The sequence below is a fragment of the Populus alba genome, chromosome 1 (assembly GCF_005239225.2).
Source record: "Populus alba chromosome 1, ASM523922v2, whole genome shotgun sequence".
NCBI classification, from domain to species: domain Eukaryota; kingdom Viridiplantae; phylum Streptophyta; class Magnoliopsida; order Malpighiales; family Salicaceae; genus Populus; species Populus alba.
The window spans coordinates 24,717,969-24,742,013 of record NC_133284.1 but is presented as its reverse complement, the minus strand read 5'-3'; the positions used below and the strand labels follow the sequence as shown (position 1 = coordinate 24,742,013).

Genomic DNA, 24,045 nt, shown 5'->3' with positions numbered 1-24,045 from the left:
TTTTGGTCTATTCTTCTCTCTCCTAGTGCTTTCTCTTCTCTCAGCTAGTCAACATGTTGTTGTCTTGTAATGGATTGATTTCTTTTAAGAACAAACTTTCAATTGACATAAAATTTTGGATTTAACGATCCACATTGTTTTTATTTTTGGTATTTTTTTCGTTCATATCCCTCATCTTTGATCCCTTTTATTGAAATACTTAAATTATTTTTAGTAGCAAAATTATTTATGGTAATTAAAGATTCCATTATAGCATCTACACTCTTATCTTATTATTTATTGCAAAAAAGAAAAAAGAAAAAAGAAAAAAGCATGGCACTATTCAAGTGAGCATTGCCACATGAGAGGGTGAACATTAAAGTAATCTCCTCTTTTAGTTTATGTTATTATAAAGAGTATATTTGTTTAGGTTTTTTTTTTTCTTCATTCGATCTCACTCTCTGTTATCTCTCATTAACAACATCTTTTTTTTTTCTTCTTCTACCATCTCTAAACACAAACCTCTCAATGTGTGGTTAATTACTATTTTTTTTTTCATTCTATTGTTCTTTTTTAATGCTTTCTCTTCTCTTGGTTAGTCGATATATTATTGTTTTGTGAAGAATTGATATTTTTCAAGAATAAATTTTCAATTGACATAGAATTTCTAGTTTAGTGATCCATGTCATTTCTATTTTTGGTGATATTAGGTTTTTATCCCTCATCTCTAATATCTTATGTTGTATTTTGATCACATTTTCTACTTTGTTTTAAAATTGAAAAAAAAAAATGCAAAAATACAAACTTTTCAAGAAAGATGCATTTGACACAACTAACCATTTCTTAATTTTGTAACATTTTTTTATTATTTTTGTGTTAGCAATTTTTCAAAAGTTGGGATATCATAAAATATTTCAAAAGAATAAAAAAACAAACAACAACGTTCTTCTCTTTCTCGCGTTTACAACAAAAAATGAACAACCTTCTCTTCACTCCCTCGCATTTTTTTTCTTCATCTCGTCAAAACAAGCCAAAGCTCGGTCTCTCTCTTTCTCTCTACTATTATATATCTAATTGCAACCATAAACCTAGCCTTAAAGTTTGCACAACTTGTTGCAAATCAAGCCAAAATACATCCTTTTCATCACTTTATTATTTGCTTCAAAATCGAGCCATAAAAACCATAGTTTTAAACCCAATATGGGAGTCAACTTAGGGCAAAAATATTATACATCAAGAGATGTTTGATTTGGAAGAGGCAATCTGGTATAGTCACATTAGAACACTATTTGATTTTTAAGTTCTAACTAGAGCTAAAAAAGTTTAGTTTCAAGTGCTATTTATCTTGTTAAAAAGTTAAGATGTAGGCTTAAAACTTTTATGAAAAGTCCTAAACTCAGTTTTGCCATTTTGAAGTTCAAAACATAGTATAAACAAAGAAGTCCAAATCTATACAGAACTTCCCTGCAGCCTAGATCTTGTTTCAATTTTTAGCCTACATTTGGAGTCAAAAAAGTCAGAACAAAATAAGCTTAGATGAGTTTGGAACGCTGAGAATGAGATTTAAAACTTTTAGAAAGGCCCAACTCCTAATTATGTCATTTTAAAGCTCTAAATCCAGAAACAACAATATCCATTTTTACAGCAATAGCAATAACCTTCATTAAGGTAAAAACTTATGCCCTATTTAGAATAGATGTCTCAGCTCATGTCTTATATTTCATTTCAGTCATTTTGAGTTTATTTTACTCTATGTTGTGCTTAGTTGTTGATATGTAATACAATATCATGATTTTAAATAATACGAGTCTTGTTAAGACCTAATATATTTTTCCTTTTGATTCGTGTTTTAGTTTTCCCCTTTAACATTCTTTATTTTAAATTTTTAAATAATGAGGTCGGCCAATCTTTTAGTTTTAAGGATCTATAGACCTTATACATGGTTTTTAACTCTAAAACGAGTTAATAAATGCTTCAAGTTTTCATCAAGTTATTGTCAAGTTTCATTTAAGTTTTTCAAATAGTGAGATCAATGAGTTTTCTAGTTTCAGGGACTGAAATGGACTTAACACGATTATTTTGATTTTAAAATAAATAAAAGGTACATTAATGAGTTTTTCATAAAGTTTCATTTAAGCTTTTTTAAATTGTTAGGTTAACAAGTTTTAATTTTAGGGACCGACATGGACCCAACATAATATTCCTGATTTAAGGTTTGATATTAACTTAGATAAAGATTGATCAATAATAAATGACCTGTAAATAAACTTAGAAATAATTTAAATAATTAATGACATGCATAAAATAAAATTACAAAAAAAAAAAAATACATAGCCATGATAATATTTTCTTGAAAATAATGCAATAAGTGTGCTATCTATGGTCTTTTAAACATAACATACCCTTATTCAAATGTTTGTAACTAGTTTATGTTTTAGAATTATTAATATAATAATAAAAAAAAACTAAATAACAACTTTATTTTTCATATTTTCTTAGATTTACTAGTTTTATTTTTATATTGGTAGTGACACCTTCTCCTAAAATACTTAAATTATGTTTAGTAATGCGACTATACGTTATAGATGAAGAATCCATTAAAGCATCTATATATTTTAGTTTATTATATTTTTTAATAGTTTTAATATTTTAAACATAACATACCCTTATTCAAATGTTTGTAACTAGCGTATGTTTTAAAATTATTAAGATATTAAAAAAAAACTAAAAAATAACTTTGTTTTTTATATTTTTATTTAGATGTACTAGTTTTATTTTATATTGATAGTGACACTTTTTTACTTAAATACTTAAATTATGTTTGGTAATGCAACTATACGGATAGATGAAGAGTCCATTAAAGGATCTATATTTTTTAGTTTATTATATTTTTTTAATAGTTTTTAATATTTTAATATTAAAATAATTTTTTTTAAATTTCTTTTTTTTTAAATATTTTCTATTAAAAAATTTTAAATAGCGTACCCGTAATTATATAAAAAAAATTAAGAGGGTTTGTTTTTGGGTTTCAAAAATAATTTTGAAAAAAAAAAATATATTTTAAAATTTTTTTAATATATTAATATCAAAAAATATATATATTTTTAAATAATTGTTTTATATATTTATAAATAAAAATCATTTTAAAAAGTAAAATAACCGATGTGACAATTATATACACAGTAGTAACATTTTTCAAAGGTCAGCCAGGCATTAACACCTACGAAAAGTCTTCAAAGGATAAATACATGATATCAACATATAACGATGTCGATGGTAGAAAAAAAAAAGAGAACATGAAATCCAAATTCACTTCCAAGAAACTCACATTCTCCGATCCAAAAAAGGAAGTATCAGATCTCCATTGAAAGAAGAAAATTAAATAAATACACACACAGTGTTTAATTAAAATGTTGTATTGTTGCAGTAGCAGTAGCAGTAGCAGTAGCGAGATTAGATCTCAGAGTTCGGAGTTGAAATGCAGCCAAATCTGTTCCGAATCGGTAGCGTATTAGGGAATCCTTTTCTGTTAAATGCTGATTTAGGAGAAGACGGTGTCGGTTTTGGATTTGAGCGCTCCAGATTATTCTTTTTGGTTCCGTTTTTATTGTTACAAGGAGTAGGAGGAGGAGGAAGCAGCGGCGGAATGGATTTGTCTAAAGTTGGTGAGAAGATTTTGAGTTCTGTTCGCTCTGCTAGATCTCTCGGTCTCTTGCCTCTCACTATTGATCGACCTGAGGTATCCGTTTTGTTTTTGAAATTGATGCCTTTTGTATTTGTTATTTTGATTATTTCTATTTGGAAAGCTTAAATTCTAATTTTTTTTTTATTTAATCGTGATTTGTGAACCCTAGCAACGCAATGCAATTCTTGAACTTCCAAATATTTTTTTTTGGGTGGTTGGAACTCGAATGAGGTGAGGAAGGGTGATGGTATGCGTAACAGAGATTTATCAGAAATGGTTGAAAGATTTTGTGCCGCTTGTAGTGGAAATGTTGCTCCTTTTAGCTTGATTCTTGGTCGGGCATGTCGCTAGTAGAGGAGTAATTCTCCGGTTTTCTTGTTAGTTAGGGATCGGAGTAGTTTTCAGGTCTTCTTGTTAGTTAGGGATGTGAATGCTTTATTTAACTCTAAAGGTGTTCGTGCTGTTTGTGGGAGTTCTGCCGAGATTGGAATTTGGAATAAATGCTATTTTTCTTGACATGCTTTGTGATGCATTGGAGATTCCTGAAGAAAGATTGTTTTTTATTGGAGGTAGGTGGTATTTGGCATTGTGGTCCAACTATAGTTTTGAAAATTTTTGAATTAGTCTTAGCTTCCATTTTTTTTTTGTCTTTCAAATGTTTTGATATGCTAATGTAAAAAAAAAAAATAAAAAAAATATTATTTTGATGTATTTTCAAGTGAAAAACATTTTAAAACAAAAATCACTTTGAAAAATAATATCTACCACACTCCCAAACATGCACATAGTCTTGAAAGGGTTGTATTAATCATGCTGTTATTGGAGGAGTTTTTTTTTTTTATTTTAATTTTTGGCGGGGAAGGTGGAGTTGATAGAACTATCTTTTGTTGAACCTATTTGAAAGGCAGTTGTTCCTTCTAAGGTTGATTCTTCCCCCTTCTCCTTTTGTTCTTTTAGGAACTGGTGTGTGGGATTACGTTGATTATTGACAATCTCATAAAAAGAAGGTTGATCAGTAGGGTTTTCTTTAATAAAAGGGCAGCTGAATGGAATGACACTTTTACCATTTTTACTTCAATGCCGTGGGAGCATATCTACAATGAAGGGGATTGGTTGGACGCTTATATATTTAGTTGAAGTATGAACATGGAGCATATTTAGTTGATTACAGCAGTAGGGTTGCTTTAATTCCTCTAGCTATTTTCTGACTAATTCAAGGAGCCTAATATAAAGTCTTCAGATCTTTGGAACAGGGAGCAATAATTTGTTGATAATACTCTGGTTATTTGTTTTGCAGATTCCTCCTACGCTTATTGGTTTCTTGTTTCTCTTTATGGGTTCTCTTTAGTAGAGTTTTGTAAAGATCTATTTTTTCATCAACAGTTCAACATATTATGTAAACACCCATCCAGTAGCTCTCATCATATGCTATGCATTGAAAACTCCATTTTCATTCAAAAATGTAACTGAAAATATTATCAAGAGTTGAATCTCTGAAACATGAATGTGTTCAGTTTCTGAGCTGTAGTGCCACAGCACCAGCAAGAGGTTTCTTTGGTTCAATCTTGAGCTGGTTGTAAAATATTACTCTTGTGAGTGATTGGCTCACCATCCCTTGAACAATTCACACAGACTATAATTTTCACAGAACAAATTTAGTAACAGTCTCTGGAATTAACTCATCCTTACTGTTTATGAGGAGATCTTTCATTCAAATTGCTAAAGTCATACAGGCAGATTTTGATTCTTATTTACCTTTCAGGTTCCAGCTCGAGCTGCAGCAGCAGCTGCTGTTGCTCGCGTGCTTGCAGGAATGCCTCCTCATCAGCGGTTTAATCTTCCTTCAAGTTCTGAAGAACTACGATCAATATATGGAAGCATACCACAAGGTCACATGGTGGAGGAGCTGGAAGAAGACTTCTATGAAGAGGTTCCTACGTGCTTTAAATTTTCTTCTGTTTCTATGTAGCATGTCAATATTGTTTTTATGAACATGGTTTATTTGTCAGAAAATGCTGCTAGTCTATTTGTAGCAAGAATTATTGGTAGAACGTCACTAGCTATTTTTCTACTTTACTCCACATCTTCATGATATGCCTTCAAATTTTTTATTTTATTTGTGCGAGAGTTTAATCAATCATGGTATCAAATGCTCATACCTTTGGCTCCCTTTGTAATTTTTCCATTAACCTTTATCTGTCTCTTTTCTATTAGTCTAATGTCGCAAGATATTTGTAAGTAAACAATTGAATGACTTTAATTAAGAAAAGCACAATCAGAAGAAAAAAAGGTGAATTTCTTGCAGCAGTGGCAACTTCACTTCTAGCAGATCCATGTGACACCAATTAACTGCTTAAAGAATTGAAAAGTTGAAAAAACGTCACACAAAAGAGTTTCACTTGTGAGACTTTGAATTCCAAAGCCTCAAAATTTTAACTTCTCCAACCACTGAAAATCACATTGATTGTTTGCTTTCTTTCCGTTTCCTTGTCTACCACTTTTTAAAGCAAACTTGCAGAGTATTTTAAGCACAGAGTAGACTGCAATAACTTTCTGATTTAAAATCACCTCTCTCTCTCTCTCTCTCTCTTTCCCCTCACACACACACACTAGCAGATGTCTGTCGAGTTAATCAATTTGTCAAATCAAATAGTGATGTCATTTTAAGGATCTTAAGATTGGATAGCTCTTTTTGAGATAAAAAAGTTTCCCTTATGACACCATCAACATGGTCCTCAAATGCCATGATTATTTCATGGTCATTTGCTCCTGAACCAATTGGATATTGGTTTAGTTTTTTATATCTAGCTATGATGTTTGTGTTGGCTCGATTTGAGATCAGTAGACATGAGTGGCTAATGGTGAGGTTGGCTTTTGATAATACTGATGAAGAGAGGATCTGAACTTTTTGCTTTCAATATCTGATATCATGTGTGCCTCAGTCATTGCTAGTTACAGTGGTTCTGATATCATGAAACCCAGGGGGAAGGGCTACTTTTGAGAGCTAGAAGTGATGCTCTTTATAGATCAGTTCCAACAAGTCTTTTCTATTAGCAATGAAGAAGGAAGATATTAAATAAGGTGCCAAAACTGGGATTATTTATCCGAACTTGTGTTACCATAAAATTACCTTGCTACTGCTCATGTTGAGAATAGCATGGTCTTTATGACAGCTCCTTATTTAACAGGCAACCATTTGAGGAGGCAATGCTATATATGCTTTTGTTTAATCCTACATAACACCAAGCTACACATGCTGACATTAGTGAGCAAAAGATGTTTTCTTAATATTCTCGGCAAGTTGCTTTGTAGTTGCTGCCTCTGCAACTTAAGAAGGATTACATGTAACTCTGAGCATGTATTGTTTTTGGATGACACTACTCTTGTATTTGTCTCGAACTATGAGTGGGTTTTGTGGAAAGGAAAGATTTTTAAGACTTTTTTTGGAATGTGCCATTTCTGCTGTCTTATTCAGAATTTGGTTGGAGATTAATGCTATAACTTTTAAGAATCAGTTCACCTGGAGAAAATTCTTGCAGGATGTGTAGCTTTTCTCTCTACTTTTCAGTTTCATGCTTGGTACTTTTGGGGGAATTTTCTTGACTGATAATGATATTCAGCTGGTTCAGGCTACTTGTTTATGATTTTTCTTCTTTTCTTTGCTTTCATGATTTGGAAGATGATCCACCATACAACATGATTTTGCTGTACTTTTCAGTTAGTTGATATAATGTTTGTTTATAAAAAAATTTCTTTTGCCCTCTACACTCTTACAGACCTTTTCAATTTTATTTCCGTTTCTTAGAATATGGGTGGTTGAGTATGCATTGAGCTAATGTTGTGCTGATTTATTAAAAGGCTGTTGGGAATCATCATGTGCAGGATTTTGACCCAGTCAGGCATATTCTCGAGCATGTTCCATCTGAAGAAAACGAGTTAACATATTTTGAGGAACAGGTACTTCTTGCAAAATATCATTGATATTTTACTCTCTTTGGATGTATTCACAGGATGTGGGCTGAATATTGCATGCATGGTAATTGGATGGTCTTTCTTTTGTGTTTTCTGATGGTATGTAGGATTATAATGTCATCATTGTATGTTCTACATGTAGAGAAATGATTGTTTTAATCAATCATGAAATCATGAATAGCATAAAAACAAAGTGGCCTAAAACTTGCATGTAAATTATACCAAGCAATGTTGTGTCTGTCATGTTGTATCCATGTTAGATAATTCATGAAGGATACATCACTTACATTAATGGAAGAGAAATATCTGGTTCTCTTTGAGGTTGTCCCTACCACATATACGTGGGGTTTGCTTATTATAAATATCCATGGACCCCATAAATATGCAAACGGAAGGGCTTATACTGTTGGAGTATGCAGACTAACTCTTTTGCCCTTTTACTGATGATTCTTGAAAGTATGGAGGAGCTCTCTTACATTCTTTTGTAACTAGTTTCTACTTCTACTCTTATTTGTCTAAAGGAGGAAATATTTGAGACTGTATGTGTAAAATATGATGTGTTAACTTTGGTGTTTGGCCCAAAATTTATGTAATTTTCCATAACTGAATTTTGATGATTAGTCAATATTCTTAAGGGAAAATGATATGCTTTGATACCTGATTGGTGAATATTGGTTGGGATTTTCCTATGTTCATTATGTTTATTGATATTCTACCTCACATACATTATGTGACCTACTTTATAAACAAACCTAAAATTACAAGTGTTCTTTGGTTATCTTCAGCTAGTTTCCTATGCTTGTTGCTCCATTTGGTACTCACTAAGAATATGATGACGACTTCATAGTGATGATAATGTCCATTACATTGCCTGCATTTCTGTGAGGATTATTTCTAGTATTTGGGCACCTAAAGTGGACTGGTTCATGATGATACCAGAGGCATGCCTTGCCACATTATTATACTTTTTGGATGCTTCTTGTGCCATGCATTCTATCCACAACCAATTCCATGTTAAATGCATTAGTTGATTTTACATTAGTTTGATTTCTGGTGGTGCATGGAACCTAAATTGGGATAAGTATTGGAAACAACAGCCACAAATTTAGAATTTCTGGGAATTCATCACCTTAAATATTTTTGACTTTCACTTCTCATGGAATTCAAAACCATAAGCCCAAAAAAATAAAATAAAAAAATCCCTGCTAACAATTGAGATATATTTATCTGAGTCCTATTCTCCTCTACAGCCACTTCCATCAATTACTACCACTATTCTTACCGAAGTTGGCACATAACTACATTTGTTTCTGAGGTTGTCACTGCCACCATTATTGCCAAAAGACATCTTGATTATTGTGGTGTCAATGATGACACCACAATAAGATGTAATGTGGTCATAATAGGGATGGTAACTGGTGAAAATATGGTGATGAAGGAGTCAAACAATATTAGTAAATGCCAGCTCTCTTGCTAAGTTTGATACCAACACTGCCATCACCGCTGCCATCTGCAACCACTGTCACTGCTTTAGGTTGCTTATTCGACATCATGTAAACTACTGAAATTGAACTGAACTAATCTCAGTTCAGGTAATTAAAGTACTGCAAATACTCTAAAGTTATAGCTCATTCGAATCTTTAGGGTGATAGTGATAAATAATCTGATTTTCAATACTTAGATCTTTACCTAAAAGAATGTGGCTGAAAGTATGTGCATTTAAGGAGGGTTCAACCTGCACATGCAAGACATTAGTCTGAATCCCATTCTACGAACTAGTTCTTTTGATAGGAGTTTTCCATGATTATTCTTTCTTTGTGTTTGTGTTTGTGTTTGTGTTTGTGCATAGTAAATAGATTTATACAACTCAAGGGCAAGTATAATGTTGTTGAGAGTGTGATGATGGAGTTTATGCTTTTATTTGTTAGTATTATGGCTTATATTTTTTTCTTGTACTGCCAGTGCATGTCCCTTTTAAACTCACAGAATTCCACGCGCTTGCAGATGCCATAGTTGTTTGTTCATGTTTAAAGCTCATTACCAGTCTAAACTACCATATAGAATATGTTGTTGCACTTTGTCTTTTCACAGAATAGTTTTTTCAAATATTTTTCTGCAATTAACTGACTGAAATTCAATGGGGATTCTTCTTTTTGTAGGCTACTCTTAGATTAGCACAACTAGACAGAGTAGCAGAGCGTTTATCTCTTCATGTCATGGAGCATCATGAAGTAATGGGTAAGGCGTTATTAGATTTCATTTAGACATGAAAATTTTGCTAATATTTTGTTTTGATCAAATTAAGTTTTTGCATGTACATTTATTCATTGTCGCATATCTAATTCAAAGTTATCTTGAGAAGGTTTGCGTTCTTAATCTTTGCTAACCTCCATTCCCATTTGTGCATTAAATGCTTTCGGCACTTTTATGAGTTGATGCAATGCTGTTGTACATGTACCTTGACATTAACTTATAAAATATTGTTAAGTTTTGTCATTTTAGTAATTTCCCTTGTCCATGCATTTATATTGATCAAGTAAAGAAAGCTTGGTGTGAAATTATAAAATTTTAATTATAGAACAAAGTCTGTGTAGTCCTTCTTTTGAATGAGATGTTTATACTTGCTTCTGGCCAGTGAAGGGGATGAATTTGGTGAGGGAAGTAGAGAAAGATTTAAAGGTTGCTAATGTCATCTGCATGGTAAGCATTCCTGCGGTGTTTTCCTTAATGATTAAAGGGCCTTAGTGAAGAAGGATATTTGTAAGAAATGCATCTATTTTTTTTCCTTCTAAATTCATGATGTGGGTGTGTGTATTTGAGGATGCTATTGTCACCACTGCTTCTCTTTCCGGATCTGGATATCCATCATTTTGTTCTGCAGAATGGTAGAAGGCACCTGACTTCATCAATGAATGAGGTTTCTAGGGATCTTGTAGTGAATACTAATTCCAAAAGGAAACAAACTCTCCTGGTATGCTCATCTTCCTGGATATCTTAGTAATAACATCTGAACATTTCATTCTTTGTGGATTATTTTTTCAATCAAGAATATATTGATGTTTGGAGCTGCATTTGATAAGTATGAATCACCTTATCCATTTTCAGGACATGCTTGCAGTATTAACTGAGCTTCATCGTGCATTGGACATGCAAGTGGCACTTGAATCCCTGGTTGAAGAAGGAAATTACTGCAAGGTTGGTCAATGCATCTTTTTTGCTAGTGGTATCCTATGGTGTCACGGACTTCAGTTCTCAACCTTCCTTCTCTGTGAAAAATGTGGTCTATTTTCTTGTTTTTTGTGTCAGAGAATTCCACTAAATTGTGTTTTTCTCCCAGGCATTCCAAGTCCTATCCGAGTATTTACAGCTATTAGATAGTTTCTCAGAGCTTCCAGCAATACAGGAGATGAGCCGTGGGGTTGAGGTGAATATAAATAAGAATTAAACATACAACTACTATTCTTTATCAAGCTTTTGTGATTCTTTTTTATTTTAATACATTTTTCTCTTGGCTTAAACAAAAAACTCATCTATCATTCAAACCAATCTAGTCTTATTTTGTTTTTTGTCTTATGTTTAATAATGCATATATCAAAAAATCCAAGTTCACTGTTGCTGTTTCCCTGTTTTTTTCGTTCTCATGCTTCATTATTTTGCCATTTGATTGTATGTCTTGCCCTTTTATTGTGACTTGAAGCTCACATTGGTGACAGACAGTTGTACTTGAGCAACGTTTCCCTAATCTTGTAACTGGTTTTGATTTTCATACAGGTTTGGTTGGGAAGAACCCTTCAAAAGCTGGATGCCCTTTTGATGGGAGTGTGCCAGGAGTTCAAGGAGGAGAGTTATATAACAGTCAGTATATTGATCCTTTGTTGTGAAAAGGATATTTATCTTATTCAAATTTCATATTATTGTCAAAATTGCTATATATATATATATTTTTTTTTTTTTTTTTTTCATGTAACTTTATTCATGCAAGTGGTTTGTTTTTTTCAATGCTATATGTTGTGTTTTTTTTTTTTTTTTTTTGGTTTTTGCTGTAGCTTTTTTTTTTTCTTTTCACAAGATAATTTTTATAAAATTTCATGTATATGATTAGTGGTATCATTCTGGATTTGGGACGTCATCTCCTCTATCAACTGAAAACTGGTAGTTTAACTGTTAATGAGTTTTTTTTTTCCCCACAAGATTATTATAGAATGTCATGTGTATGCTTAATGTAACCATCATTCTGGAATGGGGATATCATTTCCTCAATCAACTGAAAAATGATAGGTTAAGTGTTAACATTTCTGGGGCGTTGTATCAGAAACGGAGGAATGGATTTTGCTCTTCTAGCTCAGCTTGGGGTTTCTGGAGGGGTTAGCTCCATCTCTTGCATAACTATTAGACCATCGAGAGAAAAAATGATAGCTTTCTCTAGATCTTATCTAACCATGTTTGCTCCTCTAGCTCAGCTGGGGTTTTCTGGAGGGGGTTAGCTGTATCTGTTGCATAACTATTGGACCATTGAGAGAAAAAATGATAGCTTTCTCTTGATCTTCTCTAACCATGTTCTCTTACTCCTCTTTTCTGGTTAGCATCTTATTCTCTTGTTACCAGACATTAGGTATTTGAGTTTTGAATCAGCTCATGTGCACCTAAACAAGCAACACTTTTGCAACAAAATTGTGGATTGGTAGTATTAAAAAAAAACTTCTGTTTTCTCCCCTCACCCTTGTATTAGGTTCGTGTTGTTTTACATTTTCTCACAATCCCCCTTATTTTATGAATAATAGACATGAGTAGTCAGAGACTTGAAGTATGTTATCTTGGCAAACTGAACTTGAAGAATCAGTAGAACCACTTGCAGTGTGCAAAATTGAAGATTCAAATGATAGATTGTTACAATTTGTACAGGTAGTTGATGCATATGCTTTAATTGGAGATATCTCTGGTCTTGCTGAAAAGTTGCAAAGCTTCTATATGCAGGAAGTTTTATCAGAAACCCACTCTGTGTTGAAGAATACTGTGCAGGAGGTACGTACAACTAATTACTCCCTCTGTTCCAAAGAAATTGTCTGCCTTTCTATTTTTGTTTGTCCCAAAATGATTGTTTGGTCGAAATATTAAGTCACATATTTTCCTACAGTGCTCCTAATTAAAGCTCATTTTACAGGAGACCTACAATTGGAAAGGGGGTCTTTAGAAATTATGGATAAAATTGATGATATGGAATATCAATTAATAACATTATTAATATGTGTGAAAGGTCAAATATGACAATTTCTCTGGTTCAGACGGAGCATGATTTTATAAGTGAAATTAGTTTCATATAATCAGTAGTGGGCAAGATATAGATAGCTCCGTTACGAATTTCAAGTCCAAAATCTCTCTCTGCACCTACACGCTTATTGATGCATGCGTTGAGGTTGTTTAAAATCTCAACTTCTTCACAGGGTTTTCCCCTTCAAAATTGCTTTCCTTTTTTAGCCCTCCATGGAAATTAATGTCAACTATCTTCCTAAGGTAATCTTTACTCAGATAACTGATTAACTTATGCAGGATCTGGAAATACAGATGCAGAACAGTAGGTACTTTCTTTTCACTTTAACTGTTTCTGTATTGAATCCATCATAACTCAATTATTTTTATATGTTACATAATTTTTTTGTGCATTTCATTCCAGACTTACCTACAGTGATCTAAGCCTTCAGATACCTGAATCTAAGTTCAGGCAGTGTTTGTTGAGAACATTAGCGGTCTTATTCAGGTTGTTTAGTTCCTATCATGAAATAATGAACTTCCAGCTGGAGAACAAGGTCAGACTATATTCTTTATGTTTATTTTTATTTTTTTCCTTTTCCTTACTTTTATGGGATGTTTTCAGTCCTCTCCACAACAAGGTCAGGGCTTGCAAACATTGATGGTTAAATTGAGTACCCTAAAGCTTTCTTTCCCTATCTATGCTTTATCCATTTTTTTGTTTGTAAACTTTGGATGGTTGCTTAAATATGTTTCTAAACTAGCAGTGTAATGGTTGTTGATTGTCATTTAATTCAATGGATCATATTGGACTGTTAATCATTTGTGCGTTGTTTCTGCATCTAGTGCCTTGTTTTTTAGTTTTTTTATAGTAATAGTAAATTTTGGTTTTGTTTTCTCATTTTGACTACACATTTTATGGTGACATTATTACCAATCATAGATGAGGCACATTAATTCTGGAAAACCTAGAATTCTTACATGAAATGAAGCTAAACAATTTAAATGTAGATCTTTTACACCAACCCATAGCCTCTTAAACCAAGAATTTTTTTTTGTTAATCAAAATCACGGGGATAATAAAAGCAGTATGAGTTGGAAAGCTTCCATGATTACAGAGACAAGTTTTTCCACCCTAGAATCTATTTTAGTCAGAAGGTATTTTTTGTATTTCTTATGTAGTTTTATAAGTAACATTGGTTCTGCAATGTCAGTAGTTTCTGTTCACGTGTTTGTTTCTCTCATTTATCCTCAAAACTTGTTCATTGGTTTTCAGGATTTGGCATACCAAACATCTGACATGAAGCAGGATTCCTTAGGAAGCAATGGATCTCCCCGTGAATCTGTAGATAGAATGCTTGGTTCATCTCCTACTGAGGAATCTACAACAACTTACATGTATTTAGATTCCAATTTTGATGCAGATGAAACTAGAAGTAACGGCGGTGAAGCATCAATCAGTGGATCTCCTTGGTATCATCTGCGAAAAGATGCGACAGCATTTGTTTCACAAACTCTTCAGCGAGGGAGAAAGAATCTTTGGCAGCTTACAACAAGCCGAGTATCAGTGTTGCTTTCTTCGGCAGTTATTAGCTCTATGAGCACACACCAATTCTTGAAAAATTATGAAGATTTGAATGTATTCATCTTGGCCGGGGAAGCCTTCTGTGGAGTTGAAGCTGTTGAGTTCAGACAGAAGTTGAAGGCTGTATGCGAGAACTATTTTCTTGCATTTCATCGGCAAAATATTCATGTAAGTTGTTGCCAGGGTTTGTTTTACAATTTTAGTTTTCTTTGCTCGTATCCCTGCTCTGTTAGGTGCATGATACATTTACCTTCAGAGCTTTATATACCCCTTCAAAGTAAAGTTTGATTAGTCAATAAATTCACTTTGTTTCTTATTTATTGTCCTGTCACATTAACATAACTTGCTTTTATGTGATTCAAATAGAATTTCTTATCTAAATTCTGAATATCTAATTCTTGGAAAAACAATATAATTTTTTTTCTTAAAACTTTTTCAGGCACTCAAAATGGTTTTGGAAAAGGAAAGTTGGCTGAAATTGCCACCAGATACAGTCCAAGCAATTAGTTTTGCTGGGCTTATTGGCAATGGGGCTGCCCTGATAGTTCCATCTCACGGTATCTCTTCAAATGCAAAATTGCATCACTCTAACAAATCAATGAATTCCATTGATGCCACTATAAAAAAGAGTGGATTTACCTCTTGGATTAAAAGTGGAAATCCATTTTCGCCAAAAATAATCTCCACTTCAGTGGAAGGCCACAGTTCATCCCTGCTTAATGGGGCAACTGCTAGCGAATATGATGGACATGCTAATGATAGTTATCACGGTGATCAGGCGTCTCCCCATAGTGGTGGTGCAAGTCATAAAAATGGAACTCCTGTTTCAGAAGATGAAAATGAAGATCTTCTTGCAGACTTCATTGATGAGGACAGTCAACTCCCAAGTCGAATTTCAAAACCAAAAGTTCCTAAAAGTAACTTTTCACATTGTAAAGATGATGAAATATCTTCACAGACAGGATCATCTCTCTGTCTTCTCAGGTGCACAGCCATTTTGTGCTGTTAACTGATAACTCTTTTTACGTGGATATTATAACCTGCAACTATACATAATTGTGCTTTATTGAGCTGTGTTTATTTGTGGATGTTAGATCAATGGACAAATATGCAAGGTTCATGCAGAAACTAGAAATAGTAAATGTTGAGTTTTTTAAGGTATGTTATACTGTCTACATTTCTTGTTTCTGTCTTCTATTTATTTAACTTTAAAAATCTATAGTTTTTTTTTCCCTCTAAATTGTTTTTCCTGATTCAGTATAGTTTTGCAGGGTATATGTCAGTTGTTTGAGATTTTCTTCTATTCTGTGTTTGAAACATTTGGTCAGCAGAACTCTAATTCAAATGGAAAATCTGACCCTCTCAATTGTAAGGGTTCCTTTTTTCCTCCAAAATTCCATCCTGTCCCATGATGATCAATTCTGATATGCTCCTTCACCCCTAACCAGCTGCTTCTATTTTGAACTAAGTACCCATAATTCATGTCTGTGGTACTCAGATCGGCTGAAGACTGCTATATCCAGAATTACACAAGATTGTGACCAATGGATAAAGCCCCAGCTGACCCCTGTTTCATCCTCTTCCCCTACGTCTTTGAGTACATATATGCATGGAGATGTAACACCGGCTAGTCCTCCAAATCATGCCACATCCTTTGGTCTCAAGGTATTTATGCAAGAATAATTTTGCAAAAGTAATTTTTTTCTGAATAGAGAAATATTTTCCAATCCATTGTGTGCCACCTACACAAGACGAGAGTGTACTTTAATTAATCAAAATTTTGTTTCTCTAAGAAATGATGATTTATTTCAATAATTTTTTTTCTTTATAGTTATTATAATTTTTACTGTTTCAGGCCTTTTTTGTTCTATTTTCTGTCAAGTAGTTTTTATCGAAAGCATTCTGTTTCTTATTTAGTAGTATTGGGTTTGGGTTTTCTATTTAATAATTCAATTATGGTTGTATTATATAAAAGCTTCTATTTCTTAAGTTTCAAGAGCCATTTTTTGATGATCAGGGGACTGACAATAAATAGATAGATAGATAGATTGTTTTCCATCCCTATAGTTCTTCTCCAGTTGGTTTTCCCTGATGGAGATATCAAAAGAAGCAAAACTAATGTTCCTTTGTGGCACGGTTATTTCTGCAACATCCTGATCTGCTGGGAAATCTGGGAAATTGTCTTAGTTTAGTTTTGTTTACTACGTTGTATTCTACTAGTTTGAAAGTAATTACCTTTATTAGGTTTTTCCTATTCTAAATAGATAATAAGTATTTTCTTATAAGAAAATAAGTCCATGTTGGCCTTTGAGTACTATATATCAACTCTATATAATGAATCTTTCAATATTTTAGTAACATTTGATGAATAAAATTCTAGCAATTTGCTTTTGATTGTGACTCAATCTCTCACCTTTTAAGAACTATCAGTGTGAAGCTTAGGAATTTCTATCCTTTAGGTGTGACTCATAGAAACCCTATTAGTGTGACAAATAGTTTCTACAATTTCCAAGAAAACCCCATCAATCTAACCTAAAAACATCTCATCAATAGACCTCATCAACCTCTCATGCATACCTAATCAACCCTATAACAATTACACGTCAAAGATTTTGCCTAAAATCTCCTAAAATTACTGTTCACGCCTCTATATAGAACCCTAAACAGCCTTTAAAAGTCATATCAAGAACTGCCCCTAAGTTGTCCTGTATCATCTCCTTCTGTTATCCTGTACTTTGTCTTCCTTGGTTTAGAATAACAATTGCAATTTTGTTTGTTATCGTGGTACATTGGTTATATTGGCATTCATGCTAGCATTAGATTCTGTTTGACCTCTGCTGTGCTGGGATGCTTGATTAAACACATCAAGTTGTTTGGTAATGAATTGTTATGTTGTGTTGTTAGTAAAATCACTTAAATTAAATTACCATTAAGGACAACTAAAATTAAACATTTTCTTTAAAAAACTAAATGAATTGCTTAAGAAATGAATTCTTTATTTAAAAAACACAAATATCATATAAAAACAAGTTTAAAAGAAACAATAATAAAAACCTTACATGGTTTTTTTTAGTGAGCATAATTATCAAATAATTTAATTATAAGCTGAGAACTAATATACTTGGAATAAAATAATTAAGTTTAGTTAATTTTAATATATTTAAGGTTATTAACTTTGTAATTAAATATTAGTTAATTACTATATATAAAGAAAAAATGATTTGGGTTCGTTAATTCTAAAATATTTAAGGTTATTTTAGTTTTTTTAAATAAAATAATCAGCCTTCCATTTCAAAATGATCACTTCTCATGCTTTTTGAAGTGGAAGCTTATGTATATTTAACATGTTTTTTATAAAATTAACCTTCCACTCTCAAAAGTTAAGCAATTGATTTTTAAAATCCTAATCAAACACTTTTTTATTGTTTTCTTTAAAAGTAAAGTATAAAAGTTAGAAAAATAGACAGCCAAACATGCTCCTGGTGTTGTAATTTCACTAGAAAAGATACTGATACTAAAATTTAAATAACTAATTTCTTAATTTCATGAAAAATACTTTCTTGCTTATCTCATTTATATGATAATAATTTAACAATTTAGCTTAGTACATCTGAAACTAAGAAGTTCTACAAAAAAAAAAAATTAGCAATTTAGCACAGTACACTTACCTAAGTTCGCATAAATAAAAAAAATAAAAAAAATCAAGATTAATAGCAATGAGGTCTGTGATATTGGTATGGATATCATTTGTGAACGACCCATCGGTCATTGTGTAACCTAATGCTCGTTGTTTGATTTTGACTTTGTTTTTCTTCTCTCCTCCTAATTCTTCTCTCTACCTACATCAAGGTAGACATTGAGAGTGTGCCCTTCCCAGTGCAACTGTTTTGACTTTGAAGTGCATAGAGACCAGGATAAAGATCATCACTGTTCATGATGTTCACTGAAGTAGGGTCATGCAATAGCCAATTATAACTTGTTTGGTATTCATGATATGCCGTTGATTGTAGAAAGCAGATCAGTGCATTTTTTTCCTTGTCTGTACATATGGAGAATCATCCACCTTTGTTACACAGGACACATTTATTTTCTCTACGAAAAAGGATCTTTTGTTCTGGCTTTGACACTGGCAGCATTTTTCCCTGCTGAGAAGGTTGAGCTCATATATATTGGGAAATCAATGTTGTAAAATGTTTGGCAAGTTTATTGGAGTTTTGATTCTCCTGGATGTCCCATGGCCATTATTGTCACTTTCATTATCATGCTATCCTGTAAAATGAAACTTATCACATTATGATTCAGTCTTGTATAACAAAACTATCAAAAGCCGATCTTGCATTTCAATGGGCTGTCGTATGATGCATGTGTATGGATACATATATAGCTACAATGAATGTGCAGTGGCTTCTTGATTATTAAAAACTCTTAATTGCTATCAGCTAAATTTGGTTGTTTGAATTTACAAAAGAACTCCTGTAATCAGTATGCCTACAGTAATAGACCATTGTATTGCAGGAAAGATGTGCTGCTGCTGATACCATATCTCTTGTTGCTCAAATATTACACAGATCTAAAACCCATCTTCAGTCAATGCTTCTTCAAAATAATCCAGCTATAGTGGAAGACTTTTTTGTCCTCGTGGTATATTTCCTTGTTTCTGTATTTTGGAGCATTTTTATTAGCCATAATTTTTTGAAATCTTTAAAAAATTATTTTGATACTGTATTAATGAGCTGTTAAATTGGATATTTGGAATCATATATTTTGACATTATTAAATGCTGTAGGAGAAAAGGACACTAGTATGAAATATGTTTGTCTGGGGATTATTCCATGTTCTGATATAGCTGGAAAACCATCTGAATTTCAGAAAGTAAATTAATTTTGCAATTGAATACTAGAGCCTGGGAGTTTACTTATCTATCCATGTGTGCACATCATGTTCAGATGGTTCCAACTGCTAGGTTGTATAGGGTTAGGTCAATGAAAAGGAAATGAGCGATGGTGGAGTGGAAGCATCAAAATTTTGAGATTGTTGTTGGTTAAGAGAGAGGGAGGACTTGATCGCCCCCCAATAACCTACATTTCTTACCATAAAACTTGTCCATTACTTGAATAGGCATGCTCCTTCTATTCTCTTTTCATCTATTCAACCCTCTAATAAGTGAAGTTGTCCTTAACAAAGTTTGGAGAATCACATATACCTGTTTGCTAAACTTCAGGGGTAATCTTTCCTTATAAGTTTTTTTTTTTGGTTTTTTCATGAACTATGTTCTTATTTTGGTCCTACATTTAGAAATAGATATTTTCATTCCTTTTCTATTGACAAGTAGGTTATTATTTTTATCAGGTGGACTCGGTACCAGATGTTATAGAGCACTTACACCGGACCACTGCAAGATTACTTCTTCACATTAATGGGTAAGTTTAGAACTGAATAATGTTGATTGAGCCCTTCTATAGTAATTAAATCATCGGATGTTCTTGTCGATTAATGAGCCGAATAATTTTAATGAAGCCCTATTGGATGCACAAAGCCATTTCCAACGGCATTTCTCATTGCGGATGATAACTTATGACTTTTATGTTGATTTAAGATACATTTGATGGAACTGCTAATCTGTGTCAACTGTTCAAATGTTCTTTAAAGCAGCCTTTTTAATGGCAAGTCAATTCCTATATCAAATGAAGTCAAATAACAATAATATGAGCAACCTTACTAGCCTTTGAAATTTGAAAATAACATAAAATGGAAACAGCCTGCTTCCACTTAAATAAAAATCACAGCTTGTGAATGGATCATGAGTCAAATTTTGGAGACAAGTGAAGTATGATGCAGGATAATGTGCAAAGAAAAACCTTTTTACAGGGCATTAAAGTTTCAGCTGGGGGAAGTTGGCATAACTATAATATTTAATATATTTGGTAATTAGGTAGAACGTTCGTAATCAGAAATGGAAGCTGTAGTCTTGAAACTCAAACAAAGTAAATTTCTTTAATGAGGAAGACATGATTTGAGACAACAAAATTTTGACTTTAATAGACTCAGCTAAAGGAGGACTTGCAGCATCAAATGGGTGAGCTGTGAAAACATGAAGCAAATGCAGATTTTAATCGCTTCATCTGTGATAGGGATTGTTTACAAAAAATGTTAGTTATGTGTCGGGTTGAAGGACATCCAGATAACTGTACCGAGATAAAACAATTAATCTTGATTTCACTGCATGCTTAAGAAGCCTTCAACTTGCTGGTTTCGTATGCCTGCTTGTATACCAGATGATCAGTTTCCCTAGCAAAATACAATCAAAACTCAAGATTCCACTGGATTCTTCGTTACCTTTTAGTCAAAAGTTTTGTTTGGTTCATTGCTACCATCTTAGATGCAAAGCACTTTTTAGCAGGTATGTTGATCGGATAGCTAATGCTAAGTGGGAAGTAAAAGAGCTTGGTCTAGAGCATAATGGGTATGTTTCATTCTCTCCTTTTTACTATCATTAAATGCTCGTTTATATTGTTCGAGCATGTTGTAACTTCCATTCTTTTAATGACCTTGATATCATCTATCTTTTTTGTAATTTTTCCATTAAAACTGCATGTTGAGTGTGTTAATTTCATAAATCAAAGGTAAGTTAGCTTGCAACATTTTCTAGTCATGTTAAAAAAAATATACTTCTTACAATTTTCCTTTTTTTTTTTTTTTTAATATTTGTACTGCATTCTGTGCTATCAATTGAAGTTTTTGGTTCACTAGCCTGCTCACTTTGGTTGGCTTAGGGTGGAGTTTTTGTTTGATAATAAAACTTTACTTTGGAGCTTTTTTTGGTCATGACCTTTGTCCTTGCCTCTTGTGTTTTGTCCTCTGTGACACCCCCTCCCCCCACTTTAGCTTGACCCATGTTAGTCAATGGAACTAGTCCTTAATGTTGATTATGTTAGCTTTTGATTTTTGATATCTGTGGACTACATGATATCCCTTACAATTCTTTAATAGGTACCGAGCATATTACAATAATTATCCATCAGAATATACTTCTATCACTTTATTATCCCTCTCATACGAGTTATATTGACAGGTATGTTGATTTACTTTTGGGAGAGTTTAAGCACTATAAAACGAGGCTTGCACATGGTGGAATTCACAAAGAGGTAATGGTTGGTTCACATCTCCGGTGGAGCAGCATTTTGTAAAATTTTGAATACAGAATCTACAACTTGATGCTCATCATTTGTTTTTTGTTTGCTAACTCAATATTTGGTAGATTAACATCCAAAAGATGTTGATGTTTTACATTCTGGATACATGAGCACTTTGAATAAATGGGTTTCTTAGGCTGGCTAATTTACTGGTAGGAACCACTTGGTTAACAATCCTCCCAATCATTGGCCTTACCTCATCATAAATGGCATAATTTTGTTGTGTTATTGTACTCTAAAAATCCTGTGATGATACCAAGGAGGAACAAACATCTAAATATCTAAAATGAAATGCATGTAAATCATGGATGTTTAATGTGCACTTCACGAATGTTTGCTGTGAGTTGAAATGTGTGGATGAAGAGTTCAAAAAACATTCAATCTTACTCTTTCCAAGGCAGCAGATGGGGGATAGAATAATCTACTTGTGGTCTTCGGTCTTCCACTTTAGGGGCAGTTAGAGGGGTGTCCTTAGAGCAATTATTTAGTGGAACTACAGAACTTTTTTTATGGTTTTGCTTTCTTCCTCTATACTTTTCTACATCTTGCCATGGAGGACTTCTGTATTATTTTCTTCTCGGAATGTAATAATATCTTCATTTATATTATTTTGCTAATAGCTTCCGCCTGCCTGGTTATGATTCTGTTCTAATTTTGTACTAATAAACATGTTTATCATGTCCCAAAACTTGAATAACAAACTAGTCTAAACTATATTTCTATCTTCATAGGCACAAGACCGTCTTTCAGAATATGGTGTTGAAATCGTCGCTGAAACCCTCATAGAAGGTCTATCACGGGTGAAGAGGTGTAGTGATGAAGGACGAGCTCTTATGTCATTAGATCTTCAGGTTCTTTCATAACTCATACAGGAATTTGTATTTTTCAAGATTTCCATTTTGCCTCTACCTCCTTTTGCACCTCTCAAGAATTGATAATTGAAGTGCTATCTAAATACCTTTCAGGTTTTGATCAATGGCCTCCAGCATTTTGTCCCCGTAAATGTTAAGCCAAAATTACAAATGGTTGAAGCTTTCATAAAGGTAAGAATTAGCATGTTCAATGAGACAATTTCTTAAAAACATGTGAAGATACTGGAGGAGAAATGATTAGTAGTGATCTTTGAGCCTTGAGGCTTGCTTGGTCAACCCATTTTCCTTGGTTCTTGGATGCACGTTTCACTTAGAAATGCCTTGTGAACATTTTCACTATCAAGATTATTAATTGGAATTTTCCTTCTCTCAACCCATACAGGCTTACTACCTTCCAGAAACCGAGTATGTACACTGGGCTCGTGCTCACCCGGTAAGAAAATTCTGCACTGGAACTGAGGAATTGTTTTGTTGTTTTTAACATACTTTCACCTGTTTCAATCTATCTTTTATTAACACGACTACACTTTTCCTCTCAGGAATACACTAAAAATCAAATTGTTGGGTTGGTCAATCTCGTTGCTGCAATGAAAGGTTGGAAGAGAAAAACCAGGTTGGAAGTGATCGAGAAAATTGAGTGAGCTGTGACTTAAGACAGCCATGTTAGTGTTTTGGGTATATAAAATCCTGCACTCCACTAATATATATTTTTTTTGTTACATGAATCGTGTATATTGCATAGCATTCCCATGCTTCTTGATTATGTTAGGTTGTATATCTTGTAATACATGGTTTTCCCTACGTGGGAATATCAAATGTAATTTTGGATCACATTATACGGCCAATAATGAATTCGTAGGTAGATTTTATTTCAAGTACTCATGGCTGCAAATACTATGATCGAGGTGCTCATTTGTAACTGATCAAGTACAAAACAACGTTTGAGAATTAAAGATTTGCAGAACCATCAGGTTTTTTTCTGGAGTCTTTTCTGGTTTGCATTTTGCTGGTTTTATTTTACTCTAATTTTCAGAGCTCTCTCATGAACGGGATAATGGCTTGCTTTGCCACGCAAGGCATATCCGTGGTTAATGGTTTTTCATTTGTTATTGCCAGTGTCTGAAATCAAGATAATAGATTCTTTTTCTTGCTTTTCCTCTTACCTGTTGCTTTATGCTGTGCAATTTGACCACTCCTGCACGCTGCAGTAGAGAGGCACCATGTTTGATTCTTTTCTACCGTCCAGCAAAATGGTTGAAAGAACCCACCAGGAATAGTTTGCGCAGCACTTCGCAGCTCACCATCGCTCACTGTAACTTTCACGCATCATATTTAATCAGAGGATTTTCCTTCAGTTATCAAGGCGTCTGTATTTCCTAACCCCGACAATGATAAAAGACCCGGCTCAGTTGACTTCTTCAATACAGAGAGTACTAGCGTGAACTAGAAATCGCCATGAGGGAGGGAGGGAGAGAGAGAGAGAGAGCTAGAGAAAGTGAGGAAATGGTGGAA

The 24,045-nt window shown here is 33.3% G+C and overlaps 1 protein-coding gene across 3 annotated transcripts; it reads left to right on the top strand.

Annotated features, from left to right (window-relative positions):
- The first annotated feature begins 3,210 nt into the window (after window positions 1-3,210).
- On the top strand, window positions 3,211-23,520 carry LOC118046987 (uncharacterized). 3 transcript variants are annotated; one of them, XM_035056110.2, is made up of 25 exons: window positions 3,211-3,718; window positions 5,427-5,594; window positions 7,547-7,621; window positions 9,796-9,874; window positions 10,272-10,336; window positions 10,518-10,607; window positions 10,742-10,831; window positions 10,974-11,060; window positions 11,408-11,491; window positions 12,539-12,658; window positions 13,184-13,212; window positions 13,308-13,440; window positions 14,160-14,636; window positions 14,908-15,452; window positions 15,563-15,626; window positions 15,740-15,836; window positions 15,967-16,133; window positions 18,984-19,109; window positions 19,818-19,888; window positions 20,866-20,931; window positions 21,541-21,613; window positions 22,393-22,512; window positions 22,627-22,704; window positions 22,916-22,966; window positions 23,073-23,520. In XM_035056110.2, the coding sequence occupies exons 1-25, from the start codon at window positions 3,458-3,460 to the stop codon at window positions 23,172-23,174; spliced, it is 3,318 nt and encodes a 1,105-aa protein (XP_034912001.1). In that variant the 5' UTR covers window positions 3,211-3,457; the 3' UTR covers window positions 23,175-23,520. The 3 variants fall into 3 exon arrangements, with proteins under 3 accessions (XP_034912001.1, XP_034912002.1, XP_034912003.1); XM_035056111.2 differs by having other exon boundaries at window positions 3,212-3,718; window positions 20,869-20,931; XM_035056112.2 differs by lacking the exons at window positions 3,211-3,718; window positions 5,427-5,594 and having other exon boundaries at window positions 7,575-7,621; window positions 10,277-10,336.
- The last annotated feature ends 525 nt before the right edge of the window (window positions 23,521-24,045 follow it).

Excerpts from the sequence above, each read along its gene's own strand:
- LOC118046987 (XM_035056110.2), top strand. The coding sequence starts at position 3,458 with ATGCAGCCAAATCTGTTCCGAATCGGTAGCGTATTAGGGAATCCTTTT. Across the intron at positions 11,492-12,538 it reads AGGAGGAGAGTTATATAACA|GTAGTTGATGCATATGCTTT; the intron begins GTCAGTATATTG and ends CAATTTGTACAG. Across the intron at positions 13,441-14,159 it reads ACTTCCAGCTGGAGAACAAG|GATTTGGCATACCAAACATC; the intron begins GTCAGACTATAT and ends ATTGGTTTTCAG.